Source organism: Vigna unguiculata, chromosome 3 (assembly GCF_037176805.1).
Source record: "Vigna unguiculata cultivar grain cowpea cultivar isolate G323 ecotype 2 chromosome 3, ASM3717680v1, whole genome shotgun sequence".
Lineage (NCBI taxonomy): Eukaryota > Viridiplantae > Streptophyta > Magnoliopsida > Fabales > Fabaceae > Vigna > Vigna unguiculata.
In genome coordinates this window covers 60,026,592-60,041,393 of record NC_140794.1, presented here as the reverse complement: position 1 = coordinate 60,041,393, position 14,802 = coordinate 60,026,592, and the positions used below count along the sequence as shown (strand labels likewise).

Genomic DNA, 14,802 nt, shown 5'->3' with positions numbered 1-14,802 from the left:
ATATATATATATATATATATATATATATATATATATATATATATATATATATATATAATGTATAGTAGTGTGAGTTGTATTATTATTATATATATACCAATCAGTATAACATAGAATAAATGCCACACTGCATAAATTGTTAATATAAAGATTAGATTACATTATCTTTGTCAGAAACTATTTTACCATAGTTTATTTATACATCTATATAAGTCACTAAAAGTATTTCACAATTGTTTACATTATAAATTATTTACATTAATTATTTTTCACAAAAAAAATATTAGTTAATTGTTAAATCGTTTTAATTTCTAAATAAATACAATATTTCACTTTATTTTGAATTTTATATTTAAAATAACATGTAATAAAGTATAATAATTTGCATATAATTTATGAATTTTTTTTTGTCTAAAACTGTCTATATAACTATTATCATAATTACATACATAGGTCAACTTAAAAAGAAAAATCTTGATTAATTTCATGATATGCTGTGGGAATGATTCATTTAAAAAAAAAACCGTGTTTGATTTCTTTCCATGCTAAAACTTATCAAATCAATAATAATAACAATGTCACAAATAAGTTTATGACCATAATATATTGAGTTTACGAATGATGCATCTATTCTTCCTTTTGTTGAAATTGCACCCAAATGTAATAATTATAAAATATAAAATGTGAGTTTAGATCTTGCTTATGTGCAAAATTTGGAATTTTGAAATGAAAACTATTTATGGAAATTGATTATTGTAAAATTAATTGTGTTTTTAATTTGTTGAAATTTCTTGTTTTTCCGAAGTAAATGAGAAAATTTCAATTTTTGATTTCAAAACAAGTAAGATGTAGGTATATTGAGGTTGTTTGAAACATTAATTTATCCATCTAATGTTATCATTCTAAAATATATATGTAATCTTTTTATAGAGTACTCTCTTACTTTTTTTTTTTTATCTTGTTTGGTTTTGCTTTTCAGTGTTGTTAATCTTATTGAGATTATTGAAATGTACCTGTATAAGTTATTTTGATGTTTAATTCAATTATCGGTTTGAATCAGAATTATGATAAATGATAGTAGAAGAGATTTCAACAACCTTATCTAGAACCTCTATTTTTCGGTAGACATGTCAAAGTGAGCCAACCCGGCTCACACGGGTTGGCTCACCACGAGCCGGGTTCAAAATGAGTGAATCCAACCCGGCTCACTTTCTGGTGAGCCAGAAATTTTGTAACCCGGCTCAACCCACCACGGGTTGGTGGGTTAAGTGGGTTGGCTCACCAACCTACATAAAAAAATTATTTATTTTTTTTTTTATTATTCAAATATTTAAATAAATTTTTAAGTAACTCATGAGATGAGAATCATAGTAAAATTAAGAACCAATGTTTTGATCATGCTCACCACCAATATATGAAGAATTATTTCCAAGAAAGTATCTATTAGTCTAAGAAAGCATGACTAATATTACAAATTTTCTGTCATGCTATTCAACAAAATATAAATAAAAAAAACTATACATTTTTTTCATGCTAATTTAGAAAAAATTGTTTATAAGACGGTTACTTGAGTAATTTACTATAAAGATTATACTTAAAGATTAAAGTATCAACATATATATAACTTGACAATCAAATTAATTAAACATTCAAATAATTCAAATATAATTAAGCAACATTCTAGCATTTAAAATTGTGAACAAATATAATTGGAGTAGTAAATAATTTTAAAAAAATTAAAAGAAAATTAAAAAAAAATTAAAAAAAAAATTGTAAAAAAATGTTGGTGGGTTAAGTGGGCCAACCCACCTTCAACCCGGCTCGAACCCGTTTAACCCGTGGGTTAAGTGAGCCAGGTTGAGTTCAACCCACTTTTGAAAAAGTTGAATTTTTCTCCACCCAACCTGGCTCGAACCCGTAGTGAGCCAGATTGACTCACGGGTTAAAATCCATTTTGACATCTCTATTTTTCGGTATCTTTACGCCTTTTGGTAGGTCTAATCGTAACCTAGTCACTCAATAATCTTCATTAAATATAAGTAAATCGATATTATTATTTTAATTATAATGTTTAATCAACTCGTCATTATCTATTATCGGTTCTTGCAAACAGATTTGTTTAGACAAGCACGTAGGTATGAGTAATGTGTTGAGTCCCGACAACTCATGGTTATTGGTACCAACATATGAATGGGGAATGATGGTACTGTACATGTAGTGTATATTTCAAGTCATGAAAGTCAATTCATCATTAAGAAAATTTCGTACTGTTGGGAGGATATCAAGGAATTCTTAGAAGGATGTATTTGGGGTTGAAAGATTTTTATTTGTTGTTTCACTATCATACCAATGTTTGATTTTCGAGAAATGTGCTTAAACTTTTGTTTCACTATCATACCTTCAAAATCTCATCTCTCTCCAAAACTGTAAAGATTTGCAAAGATAAATGGCCATGATACCATTATGTCCATGTTGCCGTGGGGCTAAGTTGCAGTGAAGCTTGTTTGTGGTTCATAGTGGAAGAAGAAATTCACGTGGTGGAGGAAGAACGATTTCATAGTCTGTTACACACACATACATGTGTGTATATATATATATATATATATATATATATATATATATATAAAGCAATAATTAATAATAATATTTTCTAAAAAATAAATAATAACAATAAAAATAAATAAAATAAATATTAATAATAAATCATATTATTTTTAACATCAATTCCAACTTTGTAATTTTCATTTTTATTTATTAAAACTTTTTTTATTAATTACATCAATCAAATCTTCTCACTTTCAATTCCAAATTCTTTCAAAGAAACAATATAAACTTTACCTCTAAATTTACTAAAATTCAGTCACTCAAGCTTGTTCTTTCCTAAGGAATTATTGTTCAAAGGTAATAGGAGCCGCTGATTTGAGGGATTTTTCATATTCCTTTCACTAAATAGAAAGTAAGACAAGACGTTGATTTGCGAGATCTCTCCTTTTCAAGATGTGATTGTAACTATTTTACCAATATACTTTCATTATTTTATTACAAAATACAACGACACTACCTGAAATATTAAAATAATTAATTTTTTAAATCAAATATATATTATTTATTATTTTCAATTAATAATTTTATTCATCATAAAAAAATCAAAATTAATTACAACTTATCTAAATATCACTTTGTATTACTTTTAACACCGAGAATAATTTAGTAATCTTATTTTCATTTATTAAATTTTGTTTATTAGTCACGTCAATCAAATCTATCACAAACTTTTATAAAATTTACACTTAAATCAACTCAACTTTCAGTTACAAATATCTTAAAAAGAACAACATAAACTTTACCCTCAAAGGCATCCAAATCAATTATCTCCTTCTTTCTCGAATCATTCATTTCAAAAGAGCACACTCTTGCTCTCTCTCAAATCCATCATCTCAAAGGAATACTCCATTTGAGAGATATGTTTGGATTTTAAGATGGATTTGGATAAGGGTGTGTTTAGATTTGAAGATGAATTTGAGAGAGTGAATTTGAAAAAAAAAAAGAAGGTGATTGTGAAGTTGTTTGGATTAATGAAAATATGGTGTGATTCAAGTAGATTTAAAATGAAAGTTTGTGTATGATATGATAAGTATATCTGATAAAAAATATTTTAACCGATAAAATTAGATGATTATTATTTTACTCTCATAGTTAAAATTAATTTAAAATAAAATATAATTAATTTAAATAAATTATTATCACTATTACTGTTATAATTATTATTAATAGTTAATTTTTTTTATTATTCATATTATTTATGTTATTATATTAATTATATTATTTACGTTACAATTTAAGCAACCCTCCTCGTGGTCTTATCATTTTCCACCACCCCTTCTTCAATCAATTCTCAAACCTCCATTGTTTTTTCCATCAACTTCAAGTGTGCCCAACATATCAAGAAGCTTTCTTCCTGCACCTCCAAGTATTTTTTTCTGCACCTCCAAAATTTTCAAAAATTCCAAAATTAGCCTTTGAACATTTGAGCGAAGCCACGTAGATTACATCCCCAAAATTATTTCAGATGTCAACTTCCCGTGAAAAATATTTTTGAAAGTTAAAATATATAACTGAAAGTCGACTTCTCGAAGTCAAATATATAATCGGAAGTCAACTTCCGAAAGTCAAAATATATAATCGGAAGTCGACTTCCGAAAGTCAAAATATATGACAGAAAGTCGACTTTCGGAAGTCAAAATATATTACCGAAAGTTGACTTCTAGAAGTCAAAATATATAACCAAAAGTCAACTTCCGGAAGTCAAAAACAAAATATATTTTTCATTTTTCGTTTCTTTTATTTAAAGTCTAATCATACTTTTGTTTTATTTATTTTTATTTTTATATTTATTTTTCAGTACATTAAATAAAAATAAAATTATATACATAGATATTAATATTTTATTTTATTTTTCAAATATATATTAAGAATTATGAAAACATAAAAAATAAATAAAATAAAAAAACATTTAAAATTTAGAAAACATAAACTTTAAATAAAATTAAAAATAGTTAAAACATAATTAATATTTTTTAATATAAAGTTTAAGTATTTTTAATTTATTTTATTTCTTAAGTATTTTTAATATGTATTTAATATATATATATATATATATATATATATATATATATATAATTTTTTTATATAATGTATTAAAAATAATTAAACTGAAAGATAAAATTGAAAAATAATATTTTGACTTCTTGAAGTTGACTTCCGGTAATATATTTTGACTTCCGAAAGTCGACTTTCGGTTATATATTTTGACTTCTAGAAGTTAACTTCCTGTTATATATTTTGACTTTCGGAAGTCGACTTTTGAAAGTAATTTTGAGAGTGTGATGTCCGTGACTTTACTTAAATGATCAAAATGTATTTTTGGGATTTAAAGTTTTGTTGTATAGAATAAATTTTGGAGGTGCAGGAAGAAAGATCCACGTATCAATCATGCGTTAACAATCTTTCTCCTTCTCTGGAAGCCCATACAAAATTTTAATTTTTGCCATAATATGAAAAAGCAAGGGTATTTTTGTCTTTTTCTTCCTTTTTTTCCAGGTAACTTTACATTTATTTTAGAGATGTCAAAATGGGTTTCAACCCGTGAGCCAATCCGGCTCACCACGGGTTCGAGCCAGGTTGGGTTGAGAAAAAAATCAACTTTTTCAAAAGTGGGCTGAACTCAACCCGGCTCACTTAACCCACGGGTTAAACGGGTTCGAGCCGGGTTGACCCACTTAACCCACCAACATTTTTTTACAATTTTTTAAAAAAAAAAATTTAATTTTTTTTTAAATTTTTTTAATAATTATTTACTACTCCTATTATATTTGTTCACAATTTCATATTTTTAAATGCTAGAATGTTGCTTAATTATATTTGAATAGTTTGAATGTTTAATTAATTTGATTGTCAAGTTATATATGTTGATACTTTAATATTTAACTATAATCTTTATAGTAAATTACTTAAGTAACTGTCTTATAAACAATTTTTTCTAAATTAGCATAACAAAATGTATAGTTTTTTTATTTATATTTTGTTGAATAGCATGACAGAAAATTTGTAATATTAGCCATGCTTTCTTAGACTATATGGATACTTTCTTGGAAATAATTCTTCATATATTGATGGTGAACATGATCAAAACATTGATTCTTGATTTTAATATGATTGTCATCTCATGGGTTACTTAAAAATTTATTTAAATATTTGAATACTAAAAAAAAAAGATTTTTTTAGGTGGGTTGGTGAGCCAATCCACTTAATCCACCAATCCATAGTGAGTTAAGCCGGATTACAAAATTTTTGGCTCACCATAAAGTGAGTCGGATTGGATTCACTCATTTTCAATCCGGCTCATGGTGAGCCAACTTGTGTGAACCAGGTTGACTTACTTTGACATGTCTACTTTCTTTCTTCACATACGAGTGAGGATTTGAATCATCTCTCACCTTTTCGCGCTTCTATCTTTTCATATATCAACAAATCCAAACGAAGATGACTTTTGTAAATCCTTCCGCCTGAACATTACTCACATGGAAACAAACACAACATAAGTGTTGTTTGAATTTTCAGTAACGTATTTAAAATGTCCACTTAATCTAAGTGGAGCAAAAGATCTCTGAGAGATTATTAGTATTTCTTTCTTTTTATTTAAATAAAGAAAAGAAATGAATCGCATATTCAGAAACAAATTTATTACAATTACTATTTTCATTTTATTCATAATTAGATTCAAAATGTTATTATCATAATTTATTTCGCTGAAATCCACATAAACAAATAAACACTATTACTCATTCGTTATCGTTCCCGCATAAAAAACATTGTGTTAGTGGAGTTTGGTTGACTATATTGTGTTTTTGAATTTTTACTTCTCACGTTAAAATCATAAATTTGCCACTTAAAAAAAATACTAGTGTCATAACATTTTTTATTACGACTAACGTAAACGCAAGCGTTATCACGTATGTGTGTACGTATTTTTTAAATATGTGTGATATTATATTAGTAGATGATAATATTGTAACGTTATTAAGGTAATATATAAAATAAAATTATATTTATTAAAAATAAAGTGAAATATATAAGAAAAGATGAGAGAAAAATGGTTGATAATTAGAGAAAAAGAGAAGAGACAGAGATACACGATTTTATAAGAAGCTTGTAAAAATGACAGTCAATTTTTTAAAGTTTAATAAATAATTATATTTTAAAAGGTGAAATTGAAATTTTATAATATGAACACAAGAAGAGAGAATTCTCTTTATATATTGTTATAGATTGCACCTAATAAATTTATATGGTTTGTTCCTTTATGTACCTTGTAAGGCCCATTAATTTTGGCTTACTAATTTTCTGCCCTAGAGCAAAGGGCTGCCCCCTTGTGCTTGGGTCTAGAACTGGCCCAACTGATAAAACCTGTTCCAGTTGCCCTAACGCTCCACTTTTCCTTGCATTCACAGAAACCACAGTCGTTTCCCTAATTGGTACGCTAGAGCTCTGCTAGGGTTTGTCCTTGTCTCAAACCAGTTCGTCCCAAGAGCTCAACTAGCGATTTCTACTCCACGTAAGTAACTCTAAACCTACTGTACTTACCTTATAAAGCTTTACATTTGTTTTCCACCGATTAAAGTCCGAAAATAATTGTGTCCTCCGCTGTTTCGCCAGTTTTGCAAGTCCGTCTTTCAAGTTGCTGTGCTCCGAGGTAACGTGTTGAAGTTCTGTTAACCCTTTTTCCAGGTACGGGAAGTTAGGGTTCCAGTTTTTGGTGTTGTCTTGGCTGTTCTTGAGTTAGTTACTGATTGTATGGGTAAACCCTTCGATTTGATGTGTGAGAATGCTTTGTATGCTTGGTTGGTTCGATAAACATGACTGTTGCAGGTGAAACAGTGGCGAGACCTGTTAATCTCGCCCAAGCGAGCCAGTCTGGCCTAGGCGAGACAAACAGGGATCCGCCCAAGACAGTTTGCGCGAGAGGTCGCTTAGGCGACCCGCTCAAATTTTTGAGCAAGCGAGCATCTCGCACAGGCGAGAGGGGTCTCGCCTAAGCGAGATCCCGCAATGCTTTCTGATGACCTGTTCGAGCCCTCGCCTAGGCGAAGGAGACTCGTCTGAGCGAGAATGTCTCGCCTGAGCGAGACCTTTCAGCCTGAGCGAGGGATTGGGCGAGACAGCGTGGTGTTTGGGTGTGTGTTTGCTCTCTTATGATTGGAATTGTTTGGGTATGACTGCCATGATGAAATATATGTACATATGTATGGATGCATGCCTAATGAATTGATATATATATATATATATATATATATATATATATATATATATATATATATATATATATATATATATATATATATATATGCGTGACATGATTCGTAAATGAGGAATAATGGGTATTGTGGGAACCTGGCATGTGAAATGAATGAGTGGTTTGGAACTAAAGGAACATGGTATTGATATGAGATGAGGCCCTAGACTCATGGGGTGGTGATGATCAGAGGTATGAATTCGAAATATGATGCGTATGAGGAATTAATCTCAAGGGTTGGTATGGAATTGTAAATATGATTTAATGTTCTCTTATTGGTGATTTATGCATGTTGGGTCCGTGTCAGTGCGTAAGCCCTTGGGGATCTCTAGGTGAGATTCCCAAGGCCGCGCTTCAGTGGTCGGGACGTAATTCCATGGCCCTATTAGTGGGTGTTCATGGTGGTGCCCCATCTGTATAACTAGGTAAGGATTCAAGTTAAGGTTGCATCCTGACACTTTAAAGAGCCAGTTAGTCTCACTTAGAGCGGACTGACTCCTGTGGTGAGAGTAGCAGGAGGCCTGAAATTCATTAAGGGCTAAACTTGTGGTGGGGGAACATTGATTCATCGTAACACTTGTAACACATAGCTCGAGAGTGAGCAGCTCAAGGTCGAGCAGAGGTATCCATCACAAGTGCAAGCATCCGCTGAATCCGACTAAGTTATACGTATCCGGATAAGTCGAGTCGTGTCGTAGTGTATTGCTTGGAAGGTCGTAACATGCTTGGTTGTGGTATGAATATTGGATGATGAAATATGATTGACTGTATGATGTTTATGTTATTGGCTCTAGTTTACCCGTTTTGCTGTATGGTTGTATTGTATGTGGCTGTTCTTTCTTGCGATGATCATCAACTTGATTGATGGGAGCAGATGGGCGAAGTTCTCGTGGTCAACAAAGGAATGGTGATTCCGCTGCTTAGCCATCTGGGCTGGAGTTTTCTTCATGTTTTCTTTAGGGCTACGACCCATGTATCCCTTTATGCATTTCTACTCTACACTCTTTATTAGATTTGTTTTCGGCTTTCCTTTGGCATCGTGGTGTGCCCGGATTTTTGTAGGGGTTGTGTTTAGAACCCCAGGCTACGCTACATTATTATCTCTGTGTGACGTTTCCTTTAATTTTACGCATTAAATTAAATAGGGAGTTACATACCTACTCGGTTTCAGATACTTAGATTTTTTGACATACTTGAAACAAACCTTAAGATATTTGAAGTTGATTTTTAAAGATACTTTTGATATCAAATAATTCATATATTGACATGATGACTAATTTTCTTCAAAAAAAAAAACTTTATATAATATGTTTCGACTCGATCCAAGTCCGTCTGACAACATCGTTAGGAACAATGATTGCGTTTTGGAAGTATTGTCCGTTTTGGAGTGTGGAGCTCTGTTACTTAACCTCGACTCCTAAACGATATGAGATTTATTAAGTATACCTGAACTTTACGTAATATAATCAATGTAACTACATATGTTATATACTAAGCCAGAAAAATATAATACTACTATAGAGAGAGCCAATTCTCTTTTCTCTTTACTCACTCTTATATCATTATATTTCTATATTTCAATATTCTGCTTCGTAATTTTAGTTAGCGTTAGATAATTTTTTTTATAAATGAATTCTTTTATTATTATAACAACTCAATAACATATAATGAGAATTATCAACTCAATTTTTGAGAGTCTTACTCCTTCATCTCCTATAAAAAACACTTTACATACTTTAATATTGTTGTGATATTTTTTTCGTGTCACTAACGCAGTGTTCGTTTGAGGATTTTGTACTGTTGAAGCAAATTTGGAAGAGTGGATTTTGGTTCATGAGAGCGTTCGTTTTAGATGAATTGAAGGGATATGCAAGAGGCGATTTGGGGGATTGATGGATTATTCCATCCCCTCAAAAGTGCGAGGATGTGCCAGGATACTGCATATGTTTTATATAGATTACGAAACTATCCTTCAGTTATTTCCCGTTTCCAAAACCATCTGCACAGATTTTTCCTCTAACTTCGTCTGCCAAGAAGGGGTGTGTGATTGTTGAGTGCATGGAGGGGAAGAAGATGAGGTGGTTTGGGGTATGGTGGTTGAGGAATGCCATGAAGGGATGATTGTGCTTTGTTGAGGTGGTGGCTAGTGGTGTGGTTGGACGATGGAGTAGTTGGGTGGTTATAAGCACCGATTGTTGTTATGGTGCTGGGTTTTTTGAGAGGTTGGTTTATAAAGGATGACACTGGTTACGATACCGATGTCATGTTTTTTTTTTTACTTTTTTTTACAGTTATTTTTTTACTTATTTTTTTATTTTTTCTTACTCTTTTTTAAACTTTTTTTTAAACTTTTTTTTAAACTTTTTTAAACTTTATATAACTTTTGTTTAAAATTTAATTGTTTAAATTTTTTTAAAAATTTAATTGTATAATTTTTTTTACATTCATAAAAATTTACTTTTTTTACTTTAAAATTTTATATAATTTTAATATTTTTTTAATTCGTATTAATTAATTATAATTATTTTTATAATATCAAATTACAAAATCATTCTCTTTTTTCATTAAGGGTATTTTGGTAACTTTCTAATTCTATCTATTTTTACAATTTATTTTATTTGTCACATCAATTAAATCTTTTACTAACTTTCATAAAACTTATGTCCAAATCCACTCACCCTACCCTCTAAATCCACTCAAAAAAACATAAAAATTCATCCACCCAAAAATATACACAAATTTATTTTCACACTCTCTTTCATATCCATCCTCTTAAATTAAAGAAAGACACCCTGAGTAATTGTTTGTGGTATTTTTTTATTACTTTAGCGACAAATATTGTTTTATGTATGGAATGGGTGGGTCAATCTGAATTTCTAGATTGTTCTTAACATTTAATACCATCAAGATTCATAATTTCTTAGACCATATCAGAATATATATATATATATAAAAGACATCATATTTCACAAAAACATAAGTTTAAGTTTTTCATTTGATATAAAGATATTGTTGGTAAATACTGAACAGAAATAAGCATGAAATATGAAAAAAAATATTTAAATTAATTATCTTAAGGTTATGAGACTGAAAATGTGTTACAATCTACTTGAATGCCTTTCACTCTCAAAAGATTCTACAAGAATAAATAAAAATGTTGACTATTTCAAATATGTACAGAATAAAAATAAATATAGTTACAAACAACTCTTACAAGCTAATTGCACTCTTCTTTCTTATGTATTATATAATATTTGTTTTTAAAGATCATGGTCTGAATTTTTCAGAGACCAATTTAATTAAAAGAAATTTTTGTTATCCAATTGACTTGATGAGTTTGGAGAGATGCTTGAGGTGTTGACCTTCAATTCATCTTCTTCTCCTCGACCACTTTAACCGACAAATAATTGCAGTCGGATCAGGGCAAATTCGGTATTTTACCTTTGGTTGAGGGGTTTCAGGCATTCTGCAATAAAAAGTTAGACACTTTTAAGTGGGTCATTCTCCCCTCACAACTGTCTCATCATTTAAAAACTCAATTAAATTTGATCAAAAACAAAAACACAATGAAAAAATTGAAATTGAAATAAGAAAATAAATAAAATAAGTTAGAAATGTCAAATAAATTTAATAAAATTTAATTAAAATAATTAAATTTATACACTCTAAAATTAAAGAATTAAATTGGATTAAAATTTAAAAAAAGAAATTTATTAAAAATCAAGATATCAAAAATATATTTAACATTTTTATTAATTACATAGTCATTAGCAAACCAAATGAATTACGAGTAAGGTATGTGAGTGGTGGTAGAGAGAAAATTATGAAGAAAGGAAATTTAAGTGTAATTTAACTATATAAAATTTCTTGAAAGATGATCTTGTACAGTAATTTTGTCTTATTTTTAATCGACGAAATATTTTTAACACATTTTTTGTAGGATATATAAATTTTGAGTATGAAACTAAATATTAATGATTGATATGATATAAACAGATGACACAATAAATTTAACGAACAACAAATTTTATTTATATAGATTTTTGATAACTTTAATTAAAAAAGTAAATTTAAAGTTGAATTAATCTTATAAAACTAATTTAAAAGATAAAGTTTGCACCCATTTATATATTATAAATTTTTCAAAAAAGTTAATATAAGATGTTGAAAAATAGTTTATGGTTAGAAATATTTGGAGTATACTTACTGTAAACCTGATAAGTCAATTTGTGAAAAGTCCATGTTGGTTGAACTGCCTTGGACTCCCATCTTTGGACTCACCGGGGAAGCTAGAGGCTGATTGATGGCAAGCACTCTACAGTTAAAGTAGTTAGCTACGTTGTTATGGACCATTGACAAGCTGTGAAATATAACACAAACAGTGAAAATTTTGAGTTGTAAGATGCAGTAATGCACTGTACAAAGTTAGACAGAAACAAGTAAAATTCAATGAACTCAGTTTGATTAAGACACAAACTAGTACTCTATCTATCTTTTTCCTATTGGGATAACATTATTAGGTTTGCAAAAAATTAAATTAACCCAACACATGTTTTAGTAGATTACAAGGGATGATAAATTACTACTGCTGCATTGCAAGACAAGGATAACTTCTGAACACTGTTTCATGTTTGAACTTAGGTGCTGCCATTGTGGGCAAGGCCAATCCAGAAGTGGAGCCCAAATTCTTTTGGCATTTTTTTATCACCATTAAGGAGGCATGTGCAAGTGCCAATGTTTTCAGTGACCAAATTCTGAAGCTCACTGGCAACAACAGCATGATCCTTACATGTTCAACAGAATCCAGATTAGATAATCAACCCAGGTCCCACAATTCCCATGTGTAGATTGATCCCAGAAACCATAAAAAATAACACTTTTACCAAAACCAGAAACAAGTAATCACAGAGTAAAACCCCCAATACCTTTGATCACAACCCTCACAAATCCAATTAATGTAGACAGAATCATCATCATCATCATCATCATCATCAATATTTAATACCCTTCACCCCAACTACTGAATGAACTACTAAGTCACAATTCTACATGGAATTATGTTGAAAGGTGAAATCTTTATCACGGGACTTACCTGTAAAGAAAACTGTGATCATGAAGTCCAACCACTAGCATGGAAGCTCCAAGCTCACGCACGGTGGCCACAATTTTCATTCCCTCCCGGTTTTCTTCCGTGACAACAATCTCAACCTTTGTCTGTAACACAATCCTAAGATTATAGCACATACCCATTTGAACAACAAGCAAAATCTGTCAAAAATAAATGAAACAAAAATGGTAGTACTATACTACTACTAGTAACAAAGGCACAAGAGAAAAACAAGACGACGGGGTTGTTACATTGGAGAAGTTGTTGCAAATGTCTTGGAAGGAAAGTGCTAACTGGAAGCCCTTGAGGCGAAGAAGACGAGCTTTGTTTTTGCTTTTGGATCTTGTTAAAGGGTAAACATGAAGGAGTGTGATTATGTCACCATAGCGAATGATGTTGTGAAGTGCCCATTGTAGTGCAGTTCTTGCTGCATCCACATCTTCCACCACCACAGCAATGTTCCTCACATCCATTCTCTCTTCTTTTTTTCTCTTTCTTTCTTTTCTTTTCTTTATTTATATCATCATTAACTCAAGAATACACTTCTCTCTCTGTCTCTGTAAGGAAGAGATGGTTTCTGTTTGCACAGTTGTAGCCAACGTTTGATTGACTTCAAATTTATTAGCCCACAAGTCCACAAGCCAAAGCACACGTTGGGTTGTCTGTGCTACCTTAAGCTTCTGCCACAATAAATGGGGAAAAGAAAGGAAAAGGAAAAAGATAAAAAGTGGGTGCCCTATTAATTAGCGTACAGTCAATTTCACAGGAAGAAAATTTATGTCCATATAGACAGACACACACCTAGACGGAAAGAACTTGCTTCATGTTCCCATGTGTTGGGTTTTTGGTTTGGTTTGGTTTCTAAGTCATGGTTTAACACAAACTATATAAGACCGAGTGGTACTAGATTCTCTCACAAATTGTGATTTGAAAGAATATAGAATCAGAAGTATATATGAAATATGGACCACATTCACCCACGCCAATTAAGAGCCATGTTCACCTCAATTAAGTGAAATATTCTATAACCGAAAAATAACTTTCGTATTTTCAGCTTCATTTGTAAAAAACACTCCATTGCGTTTGTGATATAAAAATATTATAAAGTAGGAAGTGGTATTAGGTTGGTTTGAATGGTAAACACATAAATAATGCTCCTAATTAGTTAGCATGTCATATAAAGTATCACGAAAGTGTAATACAAAGGATGATGAATGAGAAATGTATATGTTTGGCATGGCGTTGAGAATGCTTGTGGTGTGATTTTTTGTGGTTGTACTGGTATTCATTCATCTTCCATGAAGTCACAGTGATTAATAATTAATAGAGGTGATGTCAACGCGAATGTTAATTTATGTAACGTAAATGCTTGTTAATGGAATTAAATTGCTTATCTTTCATCTACCAAAACATCATTCCTTTGTCCTTTTCTTATATTCTTAGTGTAACATTTTCTATACAATAAAAAATGGCGGTTTCTACGTAAGAAAAGGAAATAAAAAACAGGAGAGAAGATAAATAATTTGACGAAAAAAGATAATCATAAAAGTGTCTCTCAACTACTTCAAATTTTAAATTTTAACTTCTGTTCAAATATTTGACAAATTTTGTCCGGCCATTAATTTGTAGTTATGAATCTTAAATGATAACGAGAGGCGGAAAGTCACATTACGTAGTAACCACGGGGGACTATATAAAGTTGTCACGTTGCACATTATAAGGTTGACATTTGACACCATATGAAACTAAGAGTGAGTCATGTGTTGGTCTTATAATAAGTGGGTTTCGCTAGTACCTTCGACCGTAGAAAATTTTAAACCAAATATGAAAAGGTTAACGAAAA

General features: G+C 30.5%; 1 protein-coding gene across 4 annotated transcripts; it reads right to left on the bottom strand.

Moving 5' to 3' along the window:
* Nucleotides 1-10,898: 10,898 nt before the first annotated feature.
* On the bottom strand, nt 10,899-13,969 carry LOC114179014 (Adenine nucleotide alpha hydrolases-like superfamily protein). 4 transcript variants are annotated; one of them, XM_028065196.2, is made up of 4 exons: nt 13,211-13,969; nt 12,945-13,120; nt 12,060-12,167; nt 10,899-11,318 (listed from the first exon to the last, which is right to left on the bottom strand). In XM_028065196.2, the coding sequence occupies exons 1-4, from the start codon at nt 13,430-13,432 to the stop codon at nt 11,222-11,224; spliced, it is 603 nt and encodes a 200-aa protein (XP_027920997.1). In that variant the 5' UTR covers nt 13,433-13,969; the 3' UTR covers nt 10,899-11,221. The 4 variants fall into 4 exon arrangements, with proteins under 4 accessions (XP_027920997.1, XP_027920999.1, XP_027920996.1 ...); XM_028065198.2 differs by having other exon boundaries at nt 12,945-13,066; nt 13,211-13,963; XM_028065195.2 differs by having other exon boundaries at nt 12,060-12,212; nt 13,211-13,958.
* Nucleotides 13,970-14,802: the final 833 nt, after the last annotated feature.

Coding starts and splice junctions, on each gene's coding strand:
- LOC114179014 (XM_028065195.2), bottom strand. CDS start 13,432: ATGGATGTGAGGAACATTGCTGTGGTGGTGGAAGATGTGGATGCAGCA. Junction 13,121..13,210: donor TTTGCAACAACTTCTCCAAT/GTAACAACCCCG, acceptor TATTTTTGACAG/ATTTTGCTTGTTGTTCAAAT. Junction 11,319..12,059: donor ATTGACTTATCAGGTTTACA/GTAAGTATACTC, acceptor TTTTTATTGCAG/AATGCCTGAAACCCCTCAAC.